The sequence below is a fragment of the Pelobates fuscus genome, chromosome 1 (assembly GCF_036172605.1).
Source record: "Pelobates fuscus isolate aPelFus1 chromosome 1, aPelFus1.pri, whole genome shotgun sequence".
NCBI lineage: Eukaryota > Metazoa > Chordata > Amphibia > Anura > Pelobatidae > Pelobates > Pelobates fuscus.
In genome coordinates this window covers 76136177-76162567 of record NC_086317.1, presented here as the reverse complement: position 1 = coordinate 76162567, position 26391 = coordinate 76136177, and the positions used below count along the sequence as shown (strand labels likewise).

Genomic DNA, 26391 nt, shown 5'->3' with positions numbered 1-26391 from the left:
GGAAAATGCTCAATAAAATATTCTTTGAAAGAAGATTGGGATATTTTTACAAGGGTGTTGGACGGAAGAAGATTGACATGTTTTAATGATCATCAAGTATATCAGCAGAGCTAGGAAATGTGAAGGTTTCTATGATAACGTCTGGAGAAAGTAGACACATCAATAGTCTAATGAGTAAGTAAAGTGCTTTACTGTCCCTATCAGACCTGGACATCCTGAAACACCATCTGTTGCTACACGGTAATTCTAACTAACAAGAACCAACCACACAGCAGCTAAATGACAGCAGCTGCTCAGCCTGGTACCTGTTGAGATAAATTACATACATTATTATCGTGAATTTATAACAAGAATTGTGATAATCTGAGCTAGTTTGAGTACCAGTAAGGAGTATTTAGCTATGTTCTGCACATGCAGTTAGCACTCAAAGGGTTTAGTGTAATACTGACTATTTCATAAGCAGCTTGTAGGCCTAACATAGCTGAAAACGTGGGTAAAAATATCACGTCAGCTTACTGTGATGCAAATGGTACTTTGGTATGTAATGAAACAAATGTAATGATATCCGTTGACTACAAGCAGCTACATGTCATTGAAAAACCACCTTGCTCGTTTATGCCAGTACAAAACTGGGGTGACGTAACCCTTCATGTGCTAAGCAGAGGGTCAACATTCTTTGGGGTGCACAAAGCGTTAATAGATCCCTTTTGCATGTTGTAAAACATTATTCAAATATAAGCTTGTTTACAGTAAAAAAAAAAAAAAAAGTATAAATTAAAGACTTCAGAAGCTGATCCTCAGAATCCAGTAGAAAGGATATGTTTAAATAATAATAAATAAATAAAAAAAACATACATTTAATTGAAAGGAAATGTCTTCGTCCTTGTGATTGGTTCACTTCAAATTAACAGTATTCCCCCTGGTTATCTTTACCGTACACTTGATTATACACCTTGATTTCATTATCTACCCAGCAGTTTATATAAGATCTATAGGGTATTCCATAGTCAGCGCTTTCTAAATTCTAAAAGAATAGCCACGTTTTCTTCAATTCTTCTTTTCTTATGTCCCCATTTCAAATTGCATTTATGAGAACAACCTGCCTTACAGAATGATGCTGTGATTTGTCCTTCTTGCATACATTTTCAAAGGGGATCAATCCTGATTGTGTGTATGAGGTCAAAGAACATTTCTCCTGTAGACATTGCAGTGCTGGACTATGCATCATGCAACAGACACCATAATCTCAAAGCAAAAACATTGGTAGAAAAATAGAGCTATAGCAAAAGAGGATGCTTCTATGACAAGTAAATCTATAGGCAACACATCCAAAAAAAGATTATTTTTTTTATACTGGTAGTCCTGTACAGCCTATATACAACATGAAGAAAACTAGCATAAAGAGGAAGACAGCAATAATAAATGCTATTAAAATAACAGCCTTTAATATATCCATGTTGTATATGGATATATAGGCCAAGGACGAGTTTTATGTCTAGATTATTTCCGGTCAATATTTACTACATATATTTAATTTGTGTAATTATTGTATTAATAATCTGTCCTATTTTACTCGGAATCTCTAGAATCATGCCGGGCTAAGGACTGCTGTTTCCCCCTTTCACTTTTTGGGAGCTTGGCTTTAACGACTGGAATGTTAGGTGATAGATTATCATTTTCTGCTGAAAACGTTTCGGGACATTGAGTATTTAGTCCTACGGCACCACCATGGTGGGAGCTAGAGGATTTGGACTCTGATCTGTGCCGACGAGGAGGAACATGCCTCTTGGGATATAAAAACAGGGCTGGATCTGGCATAGGTTCCAGATCGTCAAAGCTAGTTATTTGCTCTCTTTGAAATGAGTCTCTTGATAATACTTTGGCTGTCGTGCACTCTGACATCTGCCGCCAAACACTGTGGTTCTTATAGGTTTTCCTTTTTCCCTTCCCTTCATTATACGGTTGCTTAAGTACAGTGAAGTCAATAGGCCGAAAAAACATCTCAGTGTCTTGTTGGTGACTGAGAAGCTTCTGCTTGGTGGTATGGAGTTGAAATGACAAATATGCTGTAGCTTCCGTCTGCTTCTGCAACTCTGTGTTGAGGATCGTCACTCGATGACTTCTTCTTTTCAGCTCATCCAAGAATCTCCTCTCCTTGTCCCTCAGTTTGGATCTTAGTGCAGCTACTCTATTTTCCCGGTGATAGAGATCTTTCTTTAGCTCAGAGGTAAATTTTTCCTTTTCAATGTATCTTGCTTCCAGGATCCGGCATTTTTCCTCCATCTCTTGTTCAAAAAGATCTATAGAAAAATATAAAAACAGATATTTAGATTACAGGATATTTATACTGCATAAGACAATGGTATGATTTAAGACAGAGAATGTTTCAAGAGTCTAAATTCATAAACTGCTAAAATCAGCCCCGTCACTTAGAGGGGAAAAACATTTTCATTCGCATAAACTGAAGCCAAGACATAAATTCTGTATGTGAGCAGAAATCTGATTTGAGGACCAATAATCCATGGTAAACATACAATCTAAAATTAGCAAATGGTCCTAAAAGTTAACTTTTTCAGTTTTCAGTAGTTTCTCTTTAGTTATAATGTAAGTCAAAACATATTTGTCATTAAGCACAGATACAATATTACTGTTTTCTTCCTCTTTATACTAATTGTCTTCTTTGTTGAAAATTCTACATTTACTAGCTGATGGTAAATGAAAATGTTGGGGGGACAAAATGTCCCTTCTACATGGACCACTTAAAGGGGGCACTCTGAGCAAAGTTACCACTACAGCTTGAGGTAGACTGGCCCTATCCCCCATTTAAGTATTAAAGCATTTAGGAATGGTTTGAGATAAACAGAGGTGGCTCTATAATTGCATCAGTAAGATGACAGCCTAATGCCACATATTTACTTCCGTCCTCATGCACCTCCTAGAGCTTTGCTGTCACTTTGAGTGCATCAAGTGCACCAACCAGTGAATCTTGAGTTTTACCAGTAGAAGTTCCTCCATAGGAGCAGTGCCCCACTAGTTTTATGTTGGAAAAAAATCTATTTGCAGTAGTTAAGAAACACTAAGATTCTTTTTGTGGACGAGGGTGGTAAACCAAATAAATTGGAAAAATTAGTGGCTCTTTAATTCTATAATTAGCTTCAGTTCTGCCCCTCCTCCCTAATTGGTAGCTGTTTGGATAAGCTTACTGGAGAGCACCCAGACATGTAAACATTTTTAAAAAAATTCAAATCTGTTTCAGCAGATTTTACACATGCTTAGTGTCCTTTAACAAGGGGTTTCAAGAATGGAGTTGCAACAGAGCCAGCTGCCCATGAGTGGAGGCATGCTATTGGCCTCTCTATTAAAAGGCCACAGGAAGCAATGAGCTATTTTGTAAGTAACACAGAGAGAGCACAGCAGCTACAGCTCCTGGCACCTGCCTAATGTAAATATATAATATATGTTTCTCTCCCCCAATAGACCCAGTCACTGACTGAGGGGTGATGAAGCAAAGGCATTTACTCAAATATATATTTAATATATATAAAGCCAGGAAAGTCCAGGGGTAACAAAAGGAGGGGGCATGTCTGACTCAGAATACTGTGCTCCCTGTCACTAATAGTTTTGATAACTTATTCTGCACATACCCTCCATCTTCTTTAAAGTGCTCAGTCACTCTACACCTGAGACCTAAGACACTCATGCTGTGGCTAGTTGAAAAGTTGTGAAGCTTCAAACTACAGGACTGGGGCTGTGACTCTGAGGACTGATCTGGTTCTGATTTCAATCTGTTTTAATCTTTAATCATTACTGATTCTGTCAACCATGTCAGCTACTTCTTGGCTCCATATTACCACTGCAGATTAAATATATTGCCAGCTACAAAGGTAATATCAGTATCCTGCTGCTTTAAACCTGTTTACACTGTGTGCTGAGAGCTAATATTGAGTCGGGAGTAGCTGAAATGTTTGGCATCTATGAGTATCTTGATTCTTTAACCACATACACACTGTGTGCTTAGAGCTAATGGATTAGCTGACATGAATCATTACTGAGGCAATATTTATTAGAAAGGGAAAGTTATCATAGCAGGAGCACTAATTAAGATTAGATCATGTAAGGGAAAGCTAAGGAAGGGCAAGGAGGATAGAGAGCTGGAGTTTTATTCAGAGACATGTACTGTGTGGGATCTCTGTATTGCAGCTCTGTGTAATCCATCACAATGGTCCCGGCTGTGAGAGATAGCTATTAATATCTATTTATTATCCCCAGCTCTGTGTTATTTCTCTGTATTTTACTCAACTTCACCTGTTGTATGCGTATCTGTGTAGTCTACCCAGCTCTGTGTATTGTATGGGTATCTTTGTATTGTCCCCAGCTCTGTGTATTATATCTCTATTTTCTCTCAGCTCTGCTTGTGGTATGGTTGTCTCTGTATTGTGCTCAGCCTTATGTATTTTATAGATATATTGAAGCTGTGCTCAACTTGTTTTATTGAACTACTTAAAATCACCTATCTTAACAAACAAATATAGAGATTCATTTACACCATGTGGCCATATTATGTTAAGCCCACCACTTTATCACTGAACCCCAATATCGGTGGGTCCTACACTAATTTCAATGTGGGAGATTAACATGATAACTACAATACTGCTTAAACTGCTTCCAGAGACTCTCCTCAAATTATGCGTTCCTGTGGTAACCTCCAAAGGAACACCTATAGTGGATGGGTGTGGTGCTCAACCCAATAGGAATCGGGTCAGGATTCCAAATATACATAGAAAAACAGGGAATTGGGGGCACACCAGTAACATACATTTATCAGTAGTGGTGCTGCATTAAAGAACAAAATATATACAAAATACAGATTAAGGATCAGCACATTCTGTTGTCAGACATTGGAGAGGCCATATATTTCCAACAGGTGCAGTTATCATTAACTGTGTGCACGGAGACAGGGACAAAGGACCATAACCTATACGGCAAGCTTACTATATCCAACATGTCAACTCAAGTTAACATATAATAACCTTCTAAAATAGGAATGATTTTACAATAAAATTATAGAATTATATGTTTTCACTATGGCCAATATCGTATTGTTTTATAATAAAAACCATTGTCCATCTTAAAAAAGATGGAACTTTTCAAATGAGGATACTTGGATAATGCTAATAGATTTAATATTTTGAGAGACGTGCACAAATACATTGCTTTACACCTCTGACTCTTAAAATTTTAAAAGCAGCTATTGAAAGAAACCACACACACATTTAAGATAAAACACAATATCTGCAACAGGTGCCAAATGCTCTAGGTACGCCCTTGAACATGATGTATGTCTGGGCAAAGCTAACTGGCTAAAAAGTTCCCTTACAACGATCTTCAAATACCGTAACTTACATTGCAAAAGGCATTCAAACAATTATACAAAGCAAAAGTGTGCCAATACAGTACATCCAGTCATGTCCAGTCATGTCACTCCATTAATACCACATTGACGTCCAGAGCTGTTCCAACCCATTTCATTCAAATGTGGAGGTGAATTTAAATCGTAACTATCACTTGTGAAGAAAAGATGAGGAAGTATTGCGGCAAAGCAGGCCCATAATATTAAAGGGATACTCTAAGCACCATAGGACGTTTGGTGTAATGAACATTCCCCTGCAGTCTCTTTTCTTAATCCTGTCATTTAGAAGTTATATCACTTGAGTTGCTGTTTATGCGGCATCAGTTACACCTCCACTGGCTGCGAATTAAGCAGCCTCCATGAAAAAAAGGTTTAGTTTGAATTCTGTCTGACCAAGCAAACCACCTTCACCGTCTAATTTCAGGCCCCCCCAACAGTCCCACATTTGGTGGGACAGTCCTAATTTTGGGGTCCTGTCCTGCTGTCCCGTTTTAGTTCCCTGGTATCCCGCATCTGGGGACCCCAGGAAGCACAGCGCGAGCACATCATTAGTTGCAGAGAGGGCTAGGTGCATGTAAGGAGCTCTTCAGCAGTGGTCCCTGCATGGTCCTGAAGACTGAGGGATGGCCAGACAGGGTGATAGTGAGCGGGTCTGCCGAATATTGGTGTCACTAGTGACAAGTATTGTGTCACTGGTGATGCAGCCTTAGGACCTTTCCAACCCCATCCCGATTCCATACCTTCCATTGCTCGGGGGTAAATAATTTTGTCTAATCAGATTTTACTCAATTTTAATTTCTTAGCCGATTTATAGTTTAAGAGAAATAGAGATTTATTTTGTGTGATATGTTTCTGTTTACAGGCAAGTTGCATAACTATTTAACGTTTATATACTGAAAGAAAGCATAAAGCAGATCTCTTTTATGGGTCTTTTTGCGATGAGTGAGACGATGCAATGAGTGAGACAAGGCTCAGCCTTTTGTCCTCCTCAGGCTGGTCTACATAACAAAGGAGTCTTGGAATCTTTGGATTAAGGTTGAATTTCAATCAAATTCCAACGCAGTCAGCATCAGTATTTCATAAAATGTATACCTTTATGAAATACTAACAAGTGAGAGATCCTTTAATAATATGCAACTCTTATTTTCCATCTTAAAATTTCCCTGTTGCGTCACAAATAAAATGGGATCTAAACTCTGTTAGTAACACACATACAAGTGTATTCGTAAAAGATTTTAGGGATTCCTTCCACTTTCAGAAGTGGAACTCCTTCTCACCTTCCCATCCACTCTTTATTGGATATTACTTTGGGCAGAAAACAATAAATACCTTGTGTCTTGTCAAGGTCTAAGTTAGTCCCAATCTAATCTAATGGGGGTTGGAAGTTAGCACTACCTATTTCATGAGTTGGTGGCGTAGATCTCGCAATATTGTATTCCATACAACAGTTGCAGGGATATAACTCTTTATTCCCAAGCATTCTGTTTTAAATAGAGGTCAATGAAGAGAGTTCTGCTCTGCAGAGGTCACAGACACACGATCAAGCTCCAGTTTTAATTAGAAACAGGTACAGAGACTGGCATCAACACAAAGTTCATCCTTTCAATTGCACCCCTTGGAATCTTAATTCTTATGCCAGTTTGTTTTGTGCCGATATGCCAATGCTTTTTTAACATTTATAATCAGTCCAAGAAAAGGGCTTTAATCTATATTCAATAAGCCACTGTTTGTGCATGAAAAACATACTGGCACAATTATGTCAACGGACTTGGGAGCATTTTGCTGGAAGAATTGGCTCAATATTACAGAACAATGTACACATTCACAGACTATTTTACATTATGGTTGAATGAGCCTCTCCTACTTATTCTTGATCATTAAATCTTCATTTCTTTTCTAATTTCAGTTTTTTTTGTTTTAAGTAACAAATGATTTTCAGTATGCACACAAAATTCATAACTGTCACTTGTTTTTATCAGCATGTAGAACCTCCACCCCCCTCGAAAATATGCTTAACTTCAAAGTTATACATAAGGAAAAATGGTGACTAATTTTCACTATATATAACACGAAGATTGACAAAAGTTGTTGAAGGATAGAGATTTAGTCAAGCTCTACGGCCTTTGTCAACTTTGTCATTGGATGTCTGTTTCAATATTCACTTTCCTCCTGCGATTCCTCATTTTCTTAAACAGCACATCACTGATCTCCTTGAGATACCCTCTCAGACCAATTAGTCCCCAATAACCCATTCAGTGTAATGGGCATTGTGTGATTTGAGGTGCACGCCCAGCTATGGGCAAAGGGTGGCATTTAGAAACTTAATTATGGTGGCACCTAAGAAGAAGACCTGGAGGGACTGGTCCTCTGGTAATAACAGTAAGTAAAACCAGCCCAAGCATCTGAAAATGCTTGGGTGGGGCATCAGGTATCAGTATAGTGATACATCCACTTGGACATGTTATGGTTACTAAAGGCAAATTAAGCCTACAACTTCTGCTCAGACCAGCTAAATTCACCTTAATAAAGTACATTAAAGTAGTAAAGTTCTACATTAACAGCTAAAATCTAATTTTCAGTTAAAATTTGGGCAGGCTAAGGAGACCAGGGAGAACACCATCATTTTGTCAAACTGGTATGAAAACATAAAATATGGAGAACAGCTTCCATAGACTTATAGGTTCTTAAACATTTCAAGCATGATAACCACTCCTAAATTAAGATACCGAAAGGGATCTTCACTAAAGCCAAATGAGTAATAATACTTTGTGTTTTGTGTTTAAACTTAAATCATTTTGTGAAATAATATCAGAAATGTATAAAGTATATAGGGGAAAAAATGATTGCATTTTTTTCCCAGGCTATATTTCTTAATCATCCCATGCATGTTTTTGTATGGCAACCATTAAATATATTTAATAACATGTTGCCAAACGCTGGGGTGATCCTACAAAACTAGTTTCTGCATTTTAACCGATACAGAGATGCACAGCTACTCATACAGATACCTCCGCCCAGCACAGCAGACTCTTAATGATTTCGTTTAATTTGAGTCATGGCTCGATCGTACATGCCTCAAACAGTGTCTGGAAACCTGCAAAAACATGATTTAATTGGTATTGTAAATATGAATCATGATGGAACCTCCGCCAATGGGCTTGTAGGATTTAGAAAAAAATGCTAATCTTCAAACAAGCCTGTATTATCACGTTACAAGATGTGGTCTAGGTGAACTAGCTCAGTTTGTACGTAAAGGTTCTCTATTTGCAGTTTCATTATAAAATAGTGACTTTGCAAAAAAAAATTAAATGGGAAATAAACTGGTGCTATATATTGGTTATGGAGAAATAAATTGAAAGGGGGGTGGGGGGAGGCATATATCTAAATAGCTAGACACCACTTTCACTCTAGCATTAAAAATACAGGTTTGTATTTAAATTTACTGTGCCCACTCGACCCCCTTTAAATCTTTTCATTAATACGCCTCCACATCATCAACATGAACTCTGTATTACTGGATGGAAGGATGGGGAGCAAGACAAGCATAACAGTGATGACAGGTATACAACAACAACAAAAAAACTATACACATGTGCGCATGCACAAAACACAAACTTTTTTGTGTATGTGCAGGATTTTCGAGGACTTATTTACTCAATTAATATAAAAAAAAAAAAAAAAACACAATCCTAAATAGTTTGATCATGGCACCTAAGTAATTTCCACTGGTGTATGGTGATCCTTTAAGGACAAAGCAATCATTTGTAAGGCCCTCTTAAGGGCTACTGTACCTTGCTGGAAAAGGTCTACTTGCTTCAATTCTAGTTCCAACGTAAGCTCTGGAAGAGAATACAGAAATAAAATATTAGAATATCCCACCACATGCTACTTTTTGCTGTTACCTTCATTTAACATTGATTATGTAAAGAGTAAATAAACTGCTTTATATTAATGACTTGATCAGTGACAGCTGTCCATTGACTTTCCAATGAGCTAGGTCCCTCTTTTGATTCATGCTCCCAGCATGTGGCCATAAATGGAAATTATTTGGTCAAGCAGTGGAGAAACTACCAGGGTTGATTGTCACTGTTGCAAATGGGTTCTTTAGTTCCTCCTTTCCATTGGAGTCCTGGCAAGGCAGTGGACACCACAGTAAAACTGCCATTTAGTACATTGCCAATTAGGCAATATACTGGAGAGCTTCAGGGACAGAGTGACCAGTCCGTCACTCAGTCTTGGATCCCCTACACTGCCTGTCCTGCCTTAACATGAATATGGCCTCCTCCACAGCTACAATGGATGGCAGAAATCTTTACGTAGCCTCAAATATAGGCCCAGACAGGGAGTGCTGGGGCCAGCAGAGAATAGCACACACGACTGAGGATAGGGCTGGCCGAGAGATTAAATGAGGAGGAGTCAAGATGAGTCCTGCATCTAGTGTTTTGTGGACTTCATTGAGGATCAATTTCTGCTCTCCATCCAGAAGGCCTCACTGAAGATCAATGCCTCTTCATAGGCGATTATGATGCATGCATTACCTTGAACACAGTAGACTGACCTACTGGCAGCTTTTTATATATACAAGAGCCGCTAGTTTAACTATACAAAGGTTTTATTACACGTATCCTTCTTTTGAATTAATTCGCCTCCACCCGATGTAAGCATGGGCCACATGTGGACCAATATAAAGCTTCTCACAGAGAAGCCTCTGATTGGACTGTTTTGCCGGATTCCAAGCTCATGCATGCAATTTGAGCTAGCAAGGGGAGGAGGGAGGGAGATTGATTGGGTATTTAAAACAAAACAAGCACTGGTAACGGGATGCGGGGAAACCAACACTTCCCCTTGCAGGCAGAGAGAGAAGCTAAATACATCTGTTGTTAGCGTGCTGACGACAGACGTGAAATAGGCACAGATTTCAGGGCTCTGGGCTGTTTAAGTCACGTGTGACGGTGGTATAACTAGCCTCCGGCACAAAAGTTAATATATCTCAGTATGTGCAGTGTTTCAAACTGAAAGGCGGGACATACTGACTCCTACAAATATGTCCATTAAACACAGAAGTAGTTATGGTGGTTGGAGTAACCTTCTAACACTAGTTTTTAATGTTAAATAGAATATCTAGATTTTTAACTAATTCCTGAGGTCAGCCGGACAGCAGACAACACTCATGTTTCATAATTGATATTCTAGTTCAGTCTTAGAGAAGCTTTCAGATATGTTGTTTCAGAAGTGATAGTTCCATAGTGTTCACTTCACTATGGGACATATATTTAAACAAATCACAGTAATCTACATATTGCCATAACTTGACGCTAGATACCAAACACAGAGAACAATTCAGTAAAGAATGTTATTATACAAAAAACTAAAGCAAAAAGACAAGACAGTCCGGCCTTTAACCCCTTAAGGACACATGACGTGTGTGACACGTCATGATTCCATTTTATTCCAGAAGTTTGGTCCTTAAGGGGTTAAAGCAATGTATTTTAACTGTGCATTGACACAATTTATACAAAAATATTCACACACTTACAATAGATACAAATGACCATGAGGGCAGTGAATGCTTACAGGAAGTGGAATTTATTGCAAAACAGTGACCTCCAGTGGTATGTGTGCGGAATAATTTGGATTGTTTAAAAAGACTTGAAACAAAGGAATGAACACAGGACGAAATTAACATTAATTTTTTTTTTTAATTCAACAATAACCAAAAATGCATACTAGATTAAGTAAGAGATTGCATTACTTATTTTAGATATAAACTCTTGAAACCACAAACAATGTGCTCAGTGACATTACAACTTAAAAGATTCAGTAAATTGTTACACTAATGAACAGTCAATAAGCTTGGCATGCACATATGACAGTGACTGTAGACATCAACCATTTATCATTAAACGGTGCAAGCAAAATTGGTACCAATTGAATGTTGTATTATTGGAGAGACACAACTGGCTCATTGGTATTTCAGGAACTTAGTCCTCCGTGTCATCGAAGCCGTCATAACCTCAATTCCCAACAAGATTCATATGTGAACTCACTTTTACAATTTTGCCTCCAATTACATTGATATCCATTGCTGTTTTTTTACCATGCTGAAAAACACATTTCTCTGCCAGGAATTTATTGGTTCCCTCTGCATCTCTGCACAGAGACTGCATATAGTGTACTTCCCCCATTTCCCAGTGGTGTATTTTGAAAAGGTGCTGCCCTAGACATGACCGATCTTGGGCACCCCCTAATTTAAATTTACCCGTCCCTTCCTGTTAATTAACACACATTTTGACTGACAGACACACACTCACGGACCAGCACACACTCTGAGATACACTGACATTTACACACACATACACTCACTGATTTGACACAATCTGACAGACAGACACAATCATTCAGGCACACACTGACAGAGGCACACACTCACTGACAGACACACATAAGAACTGACAGATGCACCCACTTACTGACAGACACGCACAATCACTCAGACACACATTCACTGACACAAACTCACAATCACTGACAAACACTCACAATCACTGACACAAAATAATTGACACACACTCACTGAAAGACACACTCACTCACTGACAGACACACGCACACTCACTGACACACACACACACACTCAAATTCAGACACACTCACTCACATTCACTGACACACACTCACACTTACTGACAAACACACACATTTATCACCAATTATTATTATTTTAAAAAAAAGAAAAATTCACCCATCCTCCCTACTTTTTGGAGAGCTGGGTGGATTTTTACCTGGGGTCCAGTGGAGCTGCTGGTCGGGAAGGTAGGAAGGCAGGCAAACGTTCAGGCAGCCTGGCGGGCGGCCACACTATCAGCAAGGGAGCTGTGATCTTCCTGCTCAGCTCCCTTGCGTGCTGCAGAGTGATGCCAGGAGCCGGACTGACATCATATTCCGGATCCCGGCATCACAATGGGTCACGCAAGGAAGCTGAGCAGGAGAACTCAAGGGAAAGTGCTCCCTCGCCCCTGCTTGGAAAACAAATTGCTGCTTGCCCCGGAGGGGCCCAAAGATGGCTAGTGCTGCCCAAGGCAAATGCCTTGTTTGCCTCGCGGTAGATACATCCCTGCCCTTTCCTCTTCCCAAACTCTACAGCAAACTTTGTAGGAGGCATTCGATACCCAGGGATGAATTATAGGAGACCTCTGAGCAGACTACACGTTATATAATAGCTACAGCATTTTTTATATTTTTTATTTCTTTATTTTCAGTTTGACATATGCAACAGCGTATCAGTTTACATTGGCATGTATGTTGGTCAAGTTGAGACGTGGCCATATTGTGCACATTTCCAGAGATAAACAAAATTGTTGTTCACATTTTTACATTTGTCTAGCTGAACAATGTCAATTTTCATTACATCATAAAATCATAAAATCAACATTAACATAGGATGAACATAGATAATAATTGCCCCCGGTACCATCGTCTGTGCTCTGGGGTCAGCATATAAGGCCCCTATCCCCCTCACGAAGGGCTCCGGCATCTGTAGATGCTTTAAAAATGTGAATAGGTAGTGCCAGAGTACCCTGTCGAACGCCTTCTCCGCATCCAGCGATAAGACCAGAGAAGGCGTCCGGGTCCTCGTTGCCCACCATATGACATCTGTGCCACGCCTCGTGTTCTCATATAGCTGTCTCGTCGGGACAAATCCGACCTGATCCGCATGGATCATGGTCGTCAAGAGGGGGTTGAGCCGCGTCACCATTATTTTTGCAAATACTTTCACATCAAAGTTGATTAGGGAGATGGGTCGGTGGTTTATTGCGTCCGACGGGTCTTTCCCTGGCTTGGGTATGAGCGTTATGTCTGCAGTGAGTGTCTCCGAGTTCGGGTGCCTGCCCTCCATCCACTCCGTGTATACTTTTACGAGCCGGGGCGTCAGTGTTTCCCTCAATATTTTATAATAGGTGTCGCCGAAGCCGTCTGGCCCCAGGGCTTTGTTGCCTTTGAGCTTTGAGAGCTGAGATTGCCTTATCTACCTCTTCTTCCTCAATGGGCACGCCCAGTGTCAGCATGACCTCTGGGCTGGGTGTGGGCATGTTGGTCTTGTTAAGAAAGTCCCTGATTGCCTGGTCGTACAGTTTATTATCTCCATTGAGCTCTGGGGAGTGATTATAAATCTTAGAGAAGAGGTCTGTGAAGATCTGATTGACCTCTATGCGGTTATGTGTTATCTGTCCTCTCGCGTCTTTTAGCGCGGCTATGTTGTGGTGTTTTGGTTTCGGGTTCAGTGCTCTAGCGAGCAGGGTGTCCATTTTGTTGGAACGTTCATAGTAGAGGCGTTTTGTGCGAACCAGTTCCCTGCCCAGTTCGTCTATTGCTGTGACCCTTATTTTGTGCCGCAGTTCCCTGAGCACCTGGAATCCCTGGGCCGAAGGCGCCTGTTTATCTTTGGTTTCTGCCTGCCTCAGTTCCTTCTGGAGCTCGAACAGGGTTTCTGCTCTCTGTTTTTTGCGGCTAGTTGCTATTTTAATAAGGGTCCCCCTTATAACCGCCTTATGGGCAGCCCATATTCTTGTCTGTGACACATCTGGCGTGTCGTTAGTGGTGAAGTAGGCAGCTAGTTCGTCTTGTATTTGTTTCGTGACCTCTGGGTCCTTAATTAGTGTGTCCCTAAGTCTCCATCTCCAGGGGGGTTTAGGTCCTGGAAGTCTTAGTGTGAGTTCTACATCTGCATGATCGGACCATGTTATGAGGTTGATTCGCGCGGACTGGATCCATGGGATCCCTCCTTGGTTGATAAGGAACATGTCTATTCGGGAGTATGTCAAGTGGGCCACCGAATAGAATGTGTAGTCCCTTTGGCCAGGGTGTTGCAGTCTCCATGGGTCAAGTAGTTTTGTTTGTTGTATAAATTTGGCCAATAACTTGTCTTGGCTCCCTTCCCCCTGTGTTCTGTGCTCCCCTTGTGGTGCGCTGCGATCTATTGCCGGGCAGGGTGTGGAGTTGTAGTCGCCCCCCACTATCAGAACTCCGAACGGGAGCGTTTGTATTAGCCTACATACCCGTTCCCAAAAGTCTGGGTCAGGTTGGTTGGGCGCATATATGTTAACCAGGTGGTATGTGGTGTTATATAGAGTGCCCGTGAGGATAATGTATCTGCCCACGTCATCTGTCTGTGAGTTTCGTGTTACAAATGGGCATTGTTTATGTATTAGTATGTCTACCCCGTTTTTCTTTGACGTTCCCCTTGAGGAGTATGATCTGGTGTATAGGTGGTCTGTGAGCTGTATTCGGGCCGAGCGCAAGAGATGCGACTCCTGTATGAAGGCTATGTCCGTTTTTTGCCGTTTTAATTCCCTCATTAGTAGCCTTCTTTTGGTTGGGGTATTTAATCCATTTACATTGAGGGAGGTGAGCTTGAGTAAGGCGATGATGTCTGTCCTGGTCTTGGGAGTTGCCCCTGTCTGTGATCAGTTGGTGTTAAGGTCTGTTCTGTCCCGCAGCGCGCTCCCTAAGGTGGTGTGGAGTCTGGCGGGGTGGGTAGTGTATCCTTAGGCTCCGGGATATATACTCCCCTAATCTTCTGTGTGCCAGGGGCGGTGGGTGGAGATGGGGTGGGGGGGGAGAGGCGTGCTGGGCCGCCTCAGATGGGTGCTGGGGAGGAGTCCGGTCTCCTGCCTGGGGGGGTGGTATGGGGGTGGGTGTGTACCTGGTCTTATACTTGCCTGGTCTGTCCGGGGGTGGTGGTTCCCTCCGCTAGTGAGTTCTAGTGCGCGGGGTGGGAGTACGGTCCCCTGTTCGCCTAGCCCCCCGTGTCCGATCTCTATTTTTAGGGTGTGTCTATTTATCACTGGTGTGTAAGCAGTGGTGGGTCATTGTACCACCTGTATGTACTCTAATTCATCCTGTATCCGCTACTTATCGTTTGGCATAAGCAATGGCAAAGGCATAACTTTTTTTATAGAACAATAAAGGAAGAACATATGTAAAAACATTCATATATACATTTCATTTCCCCTCACAGCAACATTTGGATCCCCATGAGCAGCGTGGACTGTCCGGTCTCTCAGTAGTCGGCCCCATCAGTCAGGGGAAGGGGGGGAGGGGAGGGGAAGGCGTCAGGGCACAGTAGGTCCTTGGAGAGTCTCCCCCCGGTCCCTATATGATCCATTAAGTCTCCCCCACCCCCCCAGTCACCACCCGTATCAAGTGTTCGTGTCTGTAATTCCCCGGGAAAAGGGGGAAATGGTATACACTTGCGTGGTCGGTCGTGCAGGCCGTTGTTGGAAGAGCTTGTGTCGTAGGTATGCTGGTGTCGAAGCTGTGCCCTGTGGGTTTTGTCATCCGTGTTCATGTGTTCTGCACGTGATGGTGGGTGCTTTATGGCTCTGTCCTGTCCATTTCCTTTCTTTGCTGTGACCGTTGCCACTGTATTCATTTCTGGTCGTCTGTGAGTCCCGCAGGTGTACATCTTCGCAGTCTCCGCCAAGTCTCTGTGTGATGCTGTATGGCCCCGTTGCTCTTAGGTTTTCTTTTTGTTGTAGAAACGTTTTTGTCTGTTGAAAGGCTCGTGACTTGGGGTGTGCTTCCTCCCAGGGAAACTTGTGGGCGGTTCAGGGCCCTCCGCAGAGGTGGTCTCTCTTTTATGCTGCTGATGCGTGCCTTAGCGGGAACATCCCCTCCCTCCCCCCGCAGTTTGTTGCATTTCTGTACCTTCCCCCCCTCCCCTTCCCTGTTTTTTTTTTAAAGTTTTTATTTTTTTTGTTCCCTTCCCCTCCCCCCTCTCATTATTCCTCTTTTTTTTCCGCTTTTTTCCCCCCTCCCCTCCCTCTTTTCCCTGTTTAGTTTGATTCAGATTTTGTTGTGTTTTCCCTTTGTTTTTCTGGCGTTCCCATCTGTTTTCCTTCCTCTTCGTTTCTGTTTTCCGTTTGACCTCCTCCCTCCTTCCCCCCCTCCCCATCCTCCCTCTATTTTCCCCCTTTGTTTTCCCCTCCTTTTCTTTTTCTTTTTCTATTTTTTTTTTTTTATTTTCCCCTTCTTGTTTCCCCCTCTTCCCTGGAGCCATACGTTTTTTTTTCCATTTTTTGTCTTTTTTTTTTTGGGGGGGGGGGGGGCCCTGTCCGATTTTATGCTGCTTCTGTTGTGGTCATTCATCCATCCTGCATTTCACTGTGTTATGTTGCGTGGGGGCCGTGCCGTTGTTGCACCTTAGGGAGCGTTTCTGATACGTGCCTCTCTCTCCCTTGGTATTTGCCCCAGTACCCGGGCACCCCTGTCAGGTATGCGGAAGTCGGCCGGTTCCTCTATGCCTATGTCTCGGAGGAATACTCTGGGGTCCGCTGCCGGTAGGAGAACCGCTGGCCGTGGGCCGGTAAAAACCATCATTTTGAACGGGTGACCCCAGGCGAATTTCAGGCCCTTGGCTCTTACCAGGTCGGCTATTGGCTTCCAGTCTCTTCTCCTCACCAGCGTGGCAGGCGAGATATCCTGGTATAGGTGTATAGGTGAGCCATCATAGGTGTAAGTGTGGCTCCTGGTGCTCTTTATAATGGCTTCCAATAATGCCATCTCATTATCACGTCCCGCGGGGGTCCGTCAGGGGGGCCCTTTGCTCTGAGCACCCTGTGGGCCCTATCCACTGCCCACAGGTGTTCGGGGACATCAGGGAGGCGAGCGCGGAACAGCCTCGTGAGTACCTTTTGCAGATCAGCGTCTTTGACTTTTTCAGTGAGGCCTTTAATTCGGAGGTTGTTTCTCCGCAATCTATTTGATGCATCCTCCACCTCAGTCTCCAGCTCAGCCACTCTGGCAAGCAGATTATTAATTGTTGTAGCGGCTTCGTTGTGGGCTGCGACCACATGGTTCATTCTCCATTCCAGGGCCTCTGTACGCTGGCCCACAGCTTGTATTTCGGCTTTAACTTCTTTAGTGGATTTTTCTATTTCTGCTGCCAAAAAGTGCCTGACCTCCGCCAGGGATTGGAGGATTTCTCCATGTGTTGCCTGGTTTGGTGCCTGGTGTGGATGGTGGTCAAGTTTCTCGGCCTCCTGTGTGCACGGGGGTCCGTGCTTTCAGGGCCGGCGCCATCTTTAGTGGCGTGCGACCTGTGTGTGTGGAGCAGGTACGCCACTGACGGGGTGCTGTCTCTCGCATTTTACCGAATTTTTTATTCCCGGTCGAGGCCATCATCCTCCCTTCTTGTCTGGGGTAAGTTACAGCTGTGTTCCCAAGGGTAAATAGCAGTTTGCTGGGTTTTGGAGATCAGTCGGGGCGCAGAGCTCGGAGCTTAAGCTGCCATCTCCTTCGGCGTCAAGCCACGCCCCTCTCTAGCTGCAGCATTTTTATTAAGGATGGATTTCCAGAAGATTACACATATCCATAAGTACCTACTCTGTTTAACAAACAACGTCTTTCTGGCAATATATAAAATATATCAGATCCAAGATAATAAATAACATATAAACTGATCAGCCACAACATTAAAACCACCTGCCTAATACTGTGTTTCATGTAGTCACATACAACTGTATTTTATAAAGTAAAATAGTCCAGGCAGACTGAAAACGTGTTTGAGGAGAAAATAATAAACAGAAAAATGTATCTAAAAATATATGTTTTAACCCCTTAAGGACAGAGCTTCGGAAGCTTGTCTTTCACTTAATGACAACAGCATTTTTTGCTATTTGCGTTCAACTGCAATTTGCATTTTACTAATTTATTGCACCGACACATATTATATACCGTTTTTTTTACCGTTTTTTAATGGACAGAAAGGGCTTTAATTTGATGTAACACACACACACACACATATATATATATATAAATGCTTATTTATTATAAAAAAAAATACAGAAATATGAAAAAAAATTAATTTTTGTGTTTTTTTTTTTACAGTTTTTGCAATAATAATGTGTACATAATTAGTGCAGGTTAAGGAAAGTAATTAAAAATAAATTAATTTAGTTGTTCTGAATTACAGAATATATAATGTGTCTGGGATTTTAAGTTTTTTTTGGTAGTTACAGGTCACAAAGCACAAGGAGTAAAAAACTTTTAATGTGGAACAATTTTAGAATTTGGTATGTTTGTCTTGTAAGGTTAATAGCCATAAAAGAAAACAAAATTGCCACACAAAAGTATATATTTATATAAAGTAGACATCACAGGCTATTTACCTAAGGTTGTTTTGACACTTTCTACGTAGCCATTTCACCGCCAACCTCCTATACCTATAACAAAGAACTTCTCATGTGTATTTTGTAAAGTTGGTGTGTGCTATTCCTGTACAAAGTTTTATTTTGTGTTCAGTTACATCTGCTGAGTAAAATGACACCCCCATTGTATGTCTTTGGCACTATTTTGTGAAGCTACAGTGCCATATAGGAGACCTGTCCTTTTCAGTATTCACAGTAGAATTTTGAGAGACGGATTTAATGAGCCTATGCTTCCATTTGGGGTGTTATACCAGTTTGACTGTTCAAAAAAAAAAAAACACAAAGGCCTACCATTTGTAAAAGTAGACACTCCAGGGTATCTCATAAGGTGCATATTGTGCCTTAACATGCCCCCATTTTTTCACCAATAGATGGCAAAGTATGTGGTAAAAAATAATTTTGTGCGTTTTTTACATATGAATTTTATTTGTGCTGGGCATTTTGCATATTTCACATGTGCCACTAAGTTCATACCCCCCAAATTATGTTCAGCTAAGTCTTCTGAGTAAAATGACACCCCCATTGTATGTCTTTGGCACTAGTTCGTGAAGCTACAGTGCCATATAGGAGACCTGTCCTTTTCAGTATTCACAGTAGAATTTTGAGAGACGGATTTAATGAGCCTATGCTTCCATTTGGGGTATTATAACAGTTTGACTGTTCAAAAAAAAAAACACAAAGGCCTACCATTTGTAAAAGTAGACACTACAGGGTATCTCATAAGGTGCATATTGTGCCTTAACATGCTCCCATTTTTTCACCAATAGATGCCAAATGATGTGGTAAAAAATAATTTTGTGCGTTTTTTACATATGGATTGCATTTGTGCTGGGCGTTTTGCATATTTAACATGTGCCACTAAGTTCATACCCCCCAAATTATGTTCAGCTAAGTCTTTTGAGTAAAATGACACCCCCATTGTATGTCTTTGGCACTAGTTCGTGAAGCTACAGTGCCATATAGGAGACCTGTCCTTTTCAGTATTCACAGTAGAATTTTGAGAGACGGATTTAATGAGCCTATGCTTCCATTTGGGGTATTATAACAGTTTGACTGTTCAAAAAAAAAAACACAAAGGCCTACCATTTGTAAAAGTAGACACTACAGGGTATCTCATAAGGTGCATATTGTGCCTTAACATGCTCCCATTTTTTCACCAATAGATGCCAAATGATGTGGTAAAAAATAATTTTGTGCGTTTTTTTACATATGGATTGCATTTGTGCTGGGCATTTTGTATATTTCACATGTGCCACTAAGTTCATACCCCCCAAATTATTTTTCTGAGTAAAATGACACCCCCATTGTATGTCTTTGGCACTATTTCGTGAAGCTACAGTGCCATGTAGGAGACCAAGCCATATCAGTTTTTACCGAACTTTGAATTTTGACGCTGGGCCTATGTGCAATTTCCAAGCATCTTAGCAGGTTTTAAATTCAAACTACCCCACAAAGGCCTACCATTTCTTAAAGTAGACACCCCAGGGTATTTCAAAAGGTATATTCTAAACCTTAGTGTAGGATCATTTTTTTGTTAGTTTGTACCAAGTCTCGTTGCAATTAGCATTTATGTCTGCCTTTTTGACACACACTTGGAGATGTTACTGTATATTTTGCTATCCTTATGTGTGCTATGGCAGTATAACACCTAATATGTTGCTCAGCTATGTCATCTTAGTGCAACGATACCCACATGTGTACCTTTTTCATGGTTATGTGGATGTTGAAGGGGCACATTGGAGACCAAGTCATATGAGTTTTTACCAAACTTTGAATTTTGACGCTGGGCCTATGGGCAATTTCCAAGCATCTTAGCAGGTTTTAAATTCAAACTACCCCACAAAGGCCTACCATTTCTTAAAGTAGACACCCCGGGGTATTTCAAAAGGTATATTCTAAACCTTAGTGTAGGATCATTTTTTTGTTAGTTTGTACCAAGTCTAGTTACAATTAGCATTTTTTCTGCCTTTTTGACACACACTTGTGTGCTAAGGCAGTGTAACACCTAATATGTTGCTCAGCTATGTCTTCTTAGTGCAATGATACCCCCATGTGTACCTTTTTCAGGGTTATGTGGATGTTGAAGGGGCACATTGGAGACACACCACTTCCATATTTTTCAAAAGTGGATGCTGGGCCCAAGTCTCATTTTAGCAGCTCAGGACTGCAAATTACCTCTCAAAGGCCACATATATTTTTAAGTATAAGCAGCTCATCAATTCAAATTATGAACAAGTGCATACTATTTGCTGTGAAAAGGGGGAATAGTTGGGTTAAACCTATCCGGGGGTAGTACACAGTCATCTGCGTCCCGGGCAAAGCTGTCATGGATTCCAAAACCAAAACACAGACAGACCACAAAGAGAGAGAACACAGAGAGAGAAACTTGTAATACCGGTCCTTAGAATGGCCGGGCTATAGAAGCAGAGAATTGTCAAGGTACAAGCCGAGGTCAAAGGAGTAAAGAGAAACGGAACAACGATAGGACAAGCCGAGGTCAAGGATCAGAGAAGACAGGATAAATGGTAGACAAAGCCAAGATTCGGTAACCAATCAGACAGATGACTAAAAATCACACCCCAAAACTGGTCTACTTATTCGGCCTGGGTGTGAACATTTTTAAAACAATGGCCAATACATAGGCCGGGCTGAGAGGGGCAATCAGGGCAGTAATAGCTGGTCTCAACTCTTACGCCCCTCTTGTAACACACCCTGCACCTTTTCTGGGGGTTTTGTTTTTTAGGGGTTGGTGGAATCTTAAAGCAGAAGTGACTGCCTCCATTCTTCTGCTAGGCTCCACTGATGGTCTCCTTGTGTGGCATTCTAGCAGCTTAGAAATTAGCTCAAACTGGAAAGAAATAAAAGTGCTTTTCCGCCCAGCATTTGCCTTTTTAAAAATGACAAAGGCATTGTGGATTGCCATCTGCATCAGGTATATGCCCACTTTTTTATACCATGCCCTGGTCTTTCTCATGATCAAATACGGCTGCATCAGTTGATCGGACAGGTCAACGCCCCCCATATGCCGATTATATTGCCGTATGCAGACTTGCACCCATTTACATTCGTCTCTGCCACGAACTGCGACCCTCCGAGTGTTTTCACCATGGATGGTGGTTAAGATGAAAACATCCTTTTTATCCCTGTACTTGAGTGCCAGCAGTTCATTCTGGCAGAGAGCTGCTGTTTCCCACCTTTTCATTTTTTTGTTTGCTAGAGCCTTTGGGAAACCTGTGCGACTCTTCCGAATAGTGCCACAGGCCACGGTCTCGAAGCAGTACAACATTTTTAACAGTGGGATGCTATTATAAAAGTTATCGATGTATAGATGATAACCTTTATTAAGTAGTGGCATTATTAAGTCCCAGACAATTTTCCCACTTGTCCCTACTATATCTGGGCAACCTGGGGGATCAAGGTGGCTATCCCTTCCTTCGTATACACGGAAGGTGTATACGTAGCCACTGCCACTTTCACATAGTTTATAAAATTTGATCCCATATCGGGATCTTTTGGATGGGATATATTGTCTAAACCCCAGTCTTCCCTTAAACTTCATTAGGGACTCGTCAATGGAAATGTTTTTATTGGGGGTATATATAGTGGCAAATTTACTGTTAAAGTGGGCAATTAAAGGGCGTATTTTGTAAAGAAGATCATACTGCGGATCACCTTTTGGGGGGCACTTGTTATTATCACTAAAGTGCATAAATCTTAGTATGTCTTCATATCTTTCCCTTGTCATTGTCTCGGCAAAAATGGGGGTATTGCAAATAGGATGTTTAGCCCAATACATCCTAATTGTGGGCTTTTTAATTAGCCCCATTAACATGGTCAGTGCCCAGAATTGTTTAAATTCTGGCACACTGGTTGGGTTCCATCTCTCTTTCCTGGAGATAAGAGAGTCTGGATTGCGTGCCAGATATTGCTCCGCATAGAGATTAGTCTGGGCGACTATCTACCCAAAAATCTCAGCCCCCAAGAACAGCTGCATAACATCCAGCGCACTATAGGCAGACAGGTCTGCCTGTATGCCAGGATTGGCTGTAAACACTGGGATGTCTGGGGAAAAATTATTAGGGGGTACCCAGTCATCTGCGCCATGTTCAGCATTAGGGGAATCGTCGATTTCCCCTGATGGTCCTGCAGTATCTGGCAGAGAATGCAGTATCTGTCCCCTGCGTCCCCTGTGTCACTCCCTGCTTCACTCTCTGAGGCAGGGTCAGTCGCCTCTGAGTCGGACGCTAACAGGGCATAAGCCTCCTCTGCGCTATACTTTCTAAACATTGTTAATACAGCTAACAGAAGCTAACAAAACTCTAACTAAAAATAAATATATATATTTTTTTTATTCCCTAATTCCCACTAAATTCCACCCACCAAAATAACTAAATCACAAATTAATAAAATCAAATAATAAAATTTAACCCCTTAGGGTTACAAAAAAAACAAAAAATTAACTCTTGAAAGTAAAAAAAAAAAATAGATCACAGTAAAGTTTTAATAAATTACTTGAATATATTAATTTCAATCCTGGGTCACCTTGAAACTGTATGAAGCTTAAAGGGTTACTCCAACTACCGTGACCACTTCTGTTGTATTATTATTATGTTATTTATATAGCGCCAACAAATTCCGCAGCGCTTTACAGTGGGTGGACAAACAAACATGTAGTTGTAACCAGACAAGTTGGACACACAGGGGTTGTTGTTGGACAACAGGGGCTGAGGGCCCTGCACAATGAGCTTACATGCTAGAGGGAGGGGGGTAAAGTGACACAAAAAGGTAAGGATAGTATTAGACTACTGACAGTTGCAAAAGAGGAATCAGTCGGGAGCTATTAACAGTTTAATTGATACGCTTTTATGAAGAAGTGGGTTTTTAATGATTTTTTTAAAGGAGTGGAGACTGGGTGAGCATCTAACGGAGGAGGGGAGTGAGTTCCACAGAAACGGTGCAGCCCCTCGAGAAGTCTTGTAGGCGAGCATCAGGTGGGAGTACGGACAGAACATAGATGTAAGTCTTCAGCAGAGCGTAAGGGCCTAGACGGGACATACTTGTGTATTAGGGAGGATAGATAGGTGGGAGCAGCATTATGTAGAGATTTGAAAGCAAGAACCAGAATTTAAAATTGAGCCCTATATCTTACAGGAAGCCAAGGTAGGGACTAACAGAAAGATGAGGCGTGGGAGTTGCGGGCAGACAGGAAGATGAACCTTGCCGCCGCATTCATTATGGACTGTAATGGCGCAAGGTGAGAGCATGTAAGACCACTCTACAGTAGTCAAGGCGAGAAAGGACAGTGGAATGGACCAGCACCCTAGTCACATCTGGCGTTAAGTAGGGTCAGATGCGCGCAATGTTTTTGAGATGGAAGCGGCAAGATTTTGCGATAGACTGAATATGAAGCATGAAGGAGAGGTCGGAGTCAAAGTGAACACCTAGGCAGATTAAGAGTGTTTCCCGCTGTATGGGTTGCTAAATTAAAGTGGTCATGGTGTTAGGTAGAAGTCTGAATGTGCGGTGTTTCTGCTTGAAATTCCGCACATACAGATATTTTTGCACTTGTGTGCTGGGAGCTAGTTGCAACCTGAGGTACATGTGAATTATTCTGGCCAAAAATTACGCCTTCCGTCAGTGCACAATATGCGCTGACGACAGATGTTATCAGCTTCTCCACTTGCAGGCAGTGCACTTGCAAGGGGTAGCTAGCACTTTCCTCTCTCCCTCACTAATGTACCCCCCCAGCCCTCCTCGCCTCCCTCTATTTTGTAGATTGTAATTTTTTTCAGAGCCCTTCACTGTTTCAAAGTGCAATCAAATGCTTCTCTTTGAGAAGGATTTAAATGGACTGTGCAAGGGTTCAATCAGAGGCTTCTCTACGAGAAGTTTTTTATTGGTCCACCTATCAGACTAGACGTGAAGAGGAGCACCAGAAGTTAAACCCTTAATTTGCTGATTTTTAATGAGGGCAATGCTAATGAATAAAGCCCAATAGGGTTTTCTAAATTAAAGGGGGAAAAAAAAATTGATTTTAAAAAAAGGGTTGGAGTTCCCCTTTAATCAGGTAATTGAAAATAATGGCATGTTGTTTACATGTGTAATATGATAGGTAGAAGTTAAAATTTCTTGTACCTGTTTAGCAGTTTGCCATGCACATAACCCATTGAAGAAGCCGTGACATCTTACTATATGAGTGAAAAAAATGTCACCGCAAGAACTCAAACCAAAAGCAAAACTCAAACATTCTGGCTGCCTCTCTTATATTAATTCATCTTCAGCATTGGCTTCATATTTACTAGCCGTCTTCGAAAAACACTCATTCTATTATTTAAAAATAATTTCTACTTTGTTCCCTTAATCAAATTGCTGAAATACACGCAGGACCGTGCCTGCAAATGAATCAGCAGTGAAATAACTATACTGGCCTTCATTAAGGATTTCAAATGGCTCTCTTCCATCCTTTGTCATGGTGTCCTCAGAGACTATCAATTTATGGAAGACACATATTAAGTTGACAAAATTACCTCAGAACAGTCAGAATGCATTCGTTTTCGTACATTGTCTGGTTGAGACATTTGTCACGTCCTGATAAAATGGTAAAATAAATTTACTTGCCTGGTTTTACGCCTGTGGGTAGCCTGATAGAGAGTAAAATATGTGGTCTGTGATTTTGTCAGGTCCTTTATAAGTGACTGGAATTATGCCGCAGGCATGATCAGCTCATAATATGATTAATGTTTAATCATAGGCCCTCGCGTCTTAATTCGCAGTGAAGTATCGTGACAGTGTACCCATATTCTATTCACAGCAGAGAGTCAATATATACCTACTTACTTAGCATATGAAACTATAATGTAGTAACCCCCACTTGTAATTACACAGACATTTGTTAAATCAAGTCTATTAAAATGCAAATATCAAAAGGAGATGGTCTATTTTGAATAGAAACGGTGGGACTTGATATAGATATTGCAGGATTAGTTCCTTTTTTATTTTAATAATGGAGTAAAGTCCTAATACTTTGAGGTTTATTCCTTATGCTGGGAATGATGAATTGGGAAGGGATTTTAAAGTTATTTAAGGCAACAATAGTTGTATTAAAATATTCCCCAACTTAATAGTTATTACTCAAGCTATTTATTTTTAGCTCTGCTATTTTGTGCTATAATGTTTAAATTACTGTATAATTAAAATGTTAATATAAAAGCAAAATGGTTTTTTTTCTGAGATATGAGTAGTTGTGACAAAAATAAATAAATAAAAATGGTCAAATGCCATGCATGCATGCATACAATTAAATCATATATATATATATATTCATACCTACCAAGCATACCTATTTAGGGGGGACAGTCCCCATCTTTGGGCTCGAATCCCTCTGACCCCCCTTTTATATCTTAAGGTTCCTCTTTTCTAAGAGCTCCATATTGTTGGTAGGTCTGAGTGTATAACAGAACTTCACAGCAATAATACTCACAGTAACGTATCTTTAAAGTACAATAAATGTGTTTCGAAATCAGTCTATGAAAATAAGATGCATTGTTCTTGTTCTAAATTATATATTACTTGCATAAATTGCATTTAGTAAGTCCTTTACATTTTTCAGAATGCTCCAATTCATAGCCCCCAAAATTAAAGTGCCCCTCTTTGTCCATTTGAAATGTTTGGAAGCACGGATATTTAAAAGTGCTATTGCAATATTTATCAACACTGGAAAGCTATTGTAATGCTAACAGTGATACGGTAGAGCTCATTCACTTCTCCCTCTCC

General features: G+C 41.1%; 1 protein-coding gene across 1 annotated transcript in view; it reads right to left on the bottom strand.

The window, feature by feature from the left end:
- Positions 1-926: 926 nt before the first annotated feature.
- CCDC92B (coiled-coil domain containing 92B) overlaps positions 927-26391 on the bottom strand; it is a 79039-nt gene continuing 53574 nt past the window's right edge. The window contains exons 3-4 of the mRNA XM_063443974.1: positions 9202-9249; positions 927-2300 (exon numbers count right to left, since the gene is read on the bottom strand). Coding sequence (XP_063300044.1) covers positions 1570-2300; positions 9202-9249 — 779 coding nt within the window. The 3' untranslated portion in view covers positions 927-1569. The remainder of the gene's footprint in view (positions 2301-9201; positions 9250-26391) is intronic.